The 6,000-nt window shown below is 49.0% G+C and overlaps 1 protein-coding gene across 1 annotated transcript in view; it reads right to left on the minus strand.

Annotated features, from left to right (window-relative positions):
• Nucleotides 1-5,437, minus strand: part of LOC131291518 (protein vein) — a 28,120-nt gene extending 22,683 nt beyond the window's left edge. Inside the window, exon 1 of the mRNA XM_058320722.1 lies at nt 4,126-5,437. Coding sequence (XP_058176705.1) covers nt 4,126-5,437 — 1,312 coding nt within the window. The remainder of the gene's footprint in view (nt 1-4,125) is intronic.
• Between the last annotated feature and the right edge of the window lie 563 nt (nt 5,438-6,000).

A 6,000-nucleotide genomic window follows, 5' to 3' on the forward strand; every position in this document is an offset into this window, starting at 1 on the left:
AGTAGACGGTCCGAGATGTCTGTATCGGATGATGCGTTTCCACACAGCGCGGGTTTGGCTGAGCCGTTGTAATATGGGTGATTGGCGATCGGGCGATGTTGCTGTTAAGCGCACGATTCCATCGCTACACATTTCGGACTAATTTTGTTGCTCAATTGGATTGTTTGATTGCTTTCCAATGTTTGTTTGTAACAGAAGTCCAACTACATTATTATTATTTACATTTCTGTTTCAACACGATACTGAGCAGCCTCATTTGTATGTTTTCAACAAGAAAACACGGGATGGACATTGGATATTCGAATATTTTATTAGAATTAGAATTAAAGAATAGTTAAACTTATTTTCCATATGAAAAGTGATCTTCTAAAACATTGCAGTCCATCCTGTATGTCCAATGAACAACCGGATTTGATCGCTAATACATTGCTTGTAATATGGAAACGTTAGCTACTGATAAACCTGCCATAACATTTGTTGGATCGAAGAAGCCTCAAATTTACAATCGAGCGAGGTTTTGATAAGAAATCTAAATGTAGTGATCTATGCGTTGATTTGATTACCTTACCGTAAAGATGGCGGTATTTCATGGGTAATTTTCAGCAAGATCTATCACCATCCGGAAGGAAAAAGACTCTTCTGCCAGCCAATGAAATTCTTCCTGTTCTCATCGCCTCTAATCCAATCGTTGTGCATAATTGGTGTAAAACAAAAACAAAAAAAAAACATTCCTGCAGTGTAACGGACGATCCTTCTCAGGCACAGCGGAAAAGAGATTCCAGCCAGATCGTTTCCCATGGTCCACAACTCGTGCAACCGGCTGGAACTGTCACAACACGCGACGCACACGCTCTCGCTGGAGATGGGGCATATCAGACGGGTGCAGCAGGGCCGGGTTGGAGCCGGGTTGGCCAACACACGAGAGCCCCTGAGAGCGTACGGCGTACGTATCGTCCCAAAACGGTCAGTGCCATCGGGGCCCGCCGACCGCAGCGATGGCGAAGGGCCGCGCAAAAGGGAACCGAAACAAAAACAGAAGCCCATCCGAAACCCCATACCCATACCCGGACCGAGAGCGGCTGGTGGCCATTCGGGCCGCTGTCCGATCGATCGCCACTCCAGCTAGAAACACAGTTTTCCCTAGCTGCCACGGCACGGCGGAGGTGGGCGGAAAAGTTTGTGGAAAGCGCATCGACTACGTCAGTTTTTGAACAATGTTTTTTTTTGTAACTGACAACCTTACATGTAAGATTTTGGAATCCTTTCTAAACCTCATAACACAATAAATATAACAATTTATAAAATGCACCGTAAATATAAATAGTTTTTAAGTGCTAACATCCCTTTTAAGTTCTAAAACTTCTTTTTACAAACACTGCAACGTCCGCAATATCATAAAAAATAAATGAAAAACCTCTTTTTAACAGTTAGCAACTTGTCATCAACGCAAACCTGTCAAATTCTTAGTTTGAGTTGAGCTTGTAAACTCAAATAATCATGGTGACGAGGAATATTTGATTCATTGCCGTGATAGTTTGAGTATAAAAGTGCTATGCTAAGTTGATGGAGCGTGGATGTCGTTTAAAAGAAGCTTAAGATATTTCTTTAAACATGGAACTTCAGGACTAGTATGAATTGAATTGAATATTTATTGGTAGAAAGATTTCTTTTGCTTCTTTCGAGAGGAAATTTAGGTTAGGCGCTTATTGATGAGTAATTCGAAACACCAAGAACCCCAATCTGTGATTAACAACCGAGTGTTCCATTGTACTTGTAGAAGCTCGACTAGCCTTCACGTAATCACGTATCATTCACGCGAAACTTATCAATCCACGGCAGTACCATAAAACCGGCTAAACCATAATAAAACCGACTGCGACACCGCAAACAGCAAACGGCAGTCTCTCCCTGGTACGGCCATATTCGGCAATCCGGGTAACTGTCCCTGCTTCATCCCTGCACTCCCACTAGACCCCCATCGCTTACCCTTGCGCCGGCCCGCTCCCACACTTCATCCCTTAGCTCCAGCGGCATTCGGCATACGGCGTACGAAGTTACCCACGGCCTGCGCAGGCCAACCCGGACAGGACTTATTATATGGTAAACGACAACATACACCTGATATTCCACATTTGGTAGGTTAGGATTTACTGTTTTTTCCCCCGCAATTCGCTAGACTTCCTTCGCTCTCTTTCTTCTCCCGGGCCCGCTTCCGGGCCATCCCTCGTTCTCTCCTACCCCGTCCGTCGCCACCGCCCGCTCTCCGCGAGGGGATGCTTCGCAGAGCTAAAATGCAACTCGCGTTGGTGGAGTGTGCAATCTTCACGATCTCTGGCCCGCGTTTGTCTGCCTCCTTCTGCACAGCTACCACTACCATTCTGTCGGTCTCGCTGGGACGTACGCGCTTCGGTGCACTGCCTGGCCTGGCCGCTTCTTGGGCGTTTGTGTTTGTTTGTTTTTATCCGCCCGCCTTTCGCGCTTCGTTTTTCTCCTCCAACCGTCTCTCTCTCTTGCTAGTTTCGATCCATCTAACGCTCTTCGGACGGTGGCGATGGCCGCCAGACGAAAATATTCCCATCCCCGCAAAACCCATCAGACCATCGTGGCGCATTTGGTCGATCAGTGTGCCACAGGCGGCTCACAGGGTGTTTTTCCAGTCGGAAAGGTTCTGGTATTTGCATTCTGGCCAGCGTTCTCTGCAGTCACATTCTGAGACACCGATCATCACACGTAAGATGCACCACCACCACACCGCCGTGGCGATCGTCGACGTTCTTGCATCAAGGTGGGAGTGGTCTAGGGGAGTTTGGGCGTTGCAAATACTGGTGTTGTACCGCGGTGTCACCAGACCGGAAAATTGGTTTTTCAACAGATGCCACCGAAATCGATTGCCTCGTCGGTATGGCGGATTTTAAGTTCGGGTAACGTTCGAGCAGATTCATGCTCGGGACCGAAACGGTGCGGAAGAGTTGGAGAGTAAATCAAAGCGAATCGAAAATGACACTGAAAGCCAATGATCGAAACTCAAGGAGACTAACCTTCTGAGCGCCATTTTAGGTAGCCGATCAGTTCACGGTTTCAAGTTGATCGAAAAGGCAAGAAAATACCTGCATTGCATGTGAGGTTTAGATTTTCAAAAATTCGTAAATTAACTACCATAGCCAAATATTAACATTTATTTCTTTGAAGCAATATTGGCAAAAAAAAGGTCGCAGCATATCATGCAAGGAGCCAGAAACCTTGGGAATATCTTTGACAGGTACGATGATTTTTGTTTTCAATTATTTTTAAGCCAAAAAAAAGTCGGTTAAAGTCGGTCCGAACAGCCTTTGTGGCGTTCTTTGCATTCTTCTGGGAGAACGTTGCTCGTGAGGAACCATTTTCTTACTTGATTTTGGTCGTATCATAGTGACCAAGAGGATTCATGTTCCATCCTTTCGAAACCAAGAGTTTTGGACTACTGTCATTAATATTTTTGGATAATAATCGTGATGGCTTACAAGACTTTTTCCCTTTGTGTACGTGGATATTCAGTCCACTCGAACAGGGGAGGGTCCGGTCTCGGTTGGGATTTGAACCCACGCCGTCCAGGTGGTGAGCCCCGGCGCTCATGTTCCGATTTTGTATTTGGGATGTTTCATCAACAGAGTAAGAAATTGAGACGTTCGGAATATGTTCTGGAGGAAGGCTGCGCATGAAACAGACCAACACAAGTATGATTGTATGAACACTTGTTAAACCAACTGTCACAACAATGGAAAAAACAGAAAAAAGCATTAACCCGACCTGTCCATGAATTAATCTTGATCAAGTCGAATTTCAACGTTTTAGACCCTCTAAAGTCTGCACGTATTCCTTCCTTCTTTTCCCTATCGTAGCAACAAAAAATTTCTCTTGGATGGTTTGGCAGTAAGGTACAGCAATAATTGTGTAGACCTTGTGTCGGTCAACACGCATATAATATCTTCAGAAACCGGGCAATAAGTAAGATACTCAATTACAGGTGTACTCTGTACATACTTTTGGGTACGAAGGGTATCATTTCTTTAAACAATATTTCATTGGAGGTGATCGCAAACTGAAAATTGCGCAAGAATTTAGTAGGATCTAGATTAGTTCACTCACCGTAATTTGGATTGACGCCCTGCAGCACCCCGCTCTCGGACCGCTTGGTCTTCCGTATCGGCTGGCCGAGGATAGTGAAGTTGGTGTAGCGCACGTTCGGCTTCAGGAACAGGAAGTACACCTTGCCTAGCTCGAGCTCCTCGCGCACGAACCCTCGCTCGCGGAACTTCCCCCGAAAGATGTCGCAGTCGTTGGTGGTGGTCAAATTGAACTGCAACCGCACGGTTAACCCTCGCAGCGGTCGTCCCTTCGCCGGCAGCTTGTGCAGTGACAGGATCTCGAAGGTGGCCGCAAAGATCGGTCTCCGGTCGCTCATCGACTTAACCTTCGCCTCGCACACGATTGGTGCCTCGAACGCCAGCGTGGCTGGATCCCGTGCCGAACAGTACCGTCGCTGTCCACCGCCCCCGCCGGCCCCGTTTCGCCGTTGCCCGGGTCGTATCGATGGGTGCTGCCTCGTACCCGGCACCGCCGAATCGCGCCGATTGCGATTAGCGGACGAGTCCGGCCCGACCGCTCGCCAACGTCTCCGGTGTAGCCGGCGACGTTCCGCCTTCTGGCGCATCTGCAGCGCCCAGCGGAGCTGCAGCGATCGTTCGGCCGCGTCTTCGATATCGCGATCCTGCTGGTCACCGTTAATACTGCCGTCGGCTATCGACACCTCTCGCGGATCGCTCCTTCGGTCCTTCCCTCTGGCGGATGGTGGAGTACCTTCGCCATCGGTTGCTCCCGCTCTGGCCGTGGTGAACATTTGGTGCAATTGGTTTGGTTGGTTCGGTGGCCCACTCCCGCGGTGGTGCTCCCTGAGGTTCGATCGGTTGCCGCCGGTGCGCCGCAGAGCACTTCCGGCCGGAAGTGGCTCCCGGGTGGCGGACGTCATCCATGGGATGGAGCTCGCGCTGCTGCCCATATCCACCAGTGGCAGGGGCAGTAGTGGTAGTTGCGCCGGTCTCGTGTACGGCCCGCCGTATAACCGGGGTGGTATTGGACCACCGGACAATCCTTCCACCGCCAGCTGTCCGCCCGTCAGCGGTTCCCGACTACTAATGCTAGTTGGTGTCCTACTGCTATCACTAACATATCTACCACTACTGCTAATGCTGTTGCTGTTGCTGCTAATGCTGCTGCTGCTGCTGCTGCTAATGCTACTGGAGTGACCACCGGTGGAGGTGCCCTGGTGGCCACTGCTTGCAAACGGTGGCGGGGCCAGGTGCATCGTGGCGGCGGTATCACACCGAGCGAACATCCAAACCAGAATTGCTAGCCAAAGGTACATCAAATATTTTACTGGACTCCATTTGCGTAAGTACATGGCGTCTCGTCAGTTTGACTGCTATTGTAGTTTGTTGTGTGTTGTTTATGTTTATCTCTTATCGCACACAGCTGCTTGGTTCCTTTGCTCAGGAATTCTGTGTGTCTGTGTTTGCTTTTCCTGCTCGAGGGTGGAAGCGTGTTCTCGTGTTTGAGAGATCCTTCGAGTTCTTCTGCTCTTCAAGAGATCGCTGGGAACGCCTGGGGGACTTCTGTATTGTCCAACGTCAAATTAAAACAACGAGACACTTCTAGTGTAGACCTCGTTCTCCCGAATACTGGCTGCTACTGTCTCCTCCCGCACAAGATTTTCCAGAACTCCTGCCCTGGAGGAGGATTTCGATTTTTTTCCCTTGCCTCTCCTTCACGTCTCCACTGTCTACACGCCGTTGTTCCGCGAGGGGAACGTTCGCAAAAATAAAAATAATACAATCGAATACGCTCACCACAACTGACACGCAACCGCGGATCTCCACTCGTTCCGGTTCGCGACGTTCATCACCACCTCCACTCCTTAAGGTGCTTCCCGGTAGCGCGGACTGGCTCGGATTTTGGGCAATAATT

Source organism: Anopheles ziemanni, chromosome 2, assembly GCF_943734765.1.
Source record: "Anopheles ziemanni chromosome 2, idAnoZiCoDA_A2_x.2, whole genome shotgun sequence".
Classification (NCBI taxonomy): Eukaryota; Metazoa; Arthropoda; class Insecta; order Diptera; family Culicidae; genus Anopheles; species Anopheles ziemanni.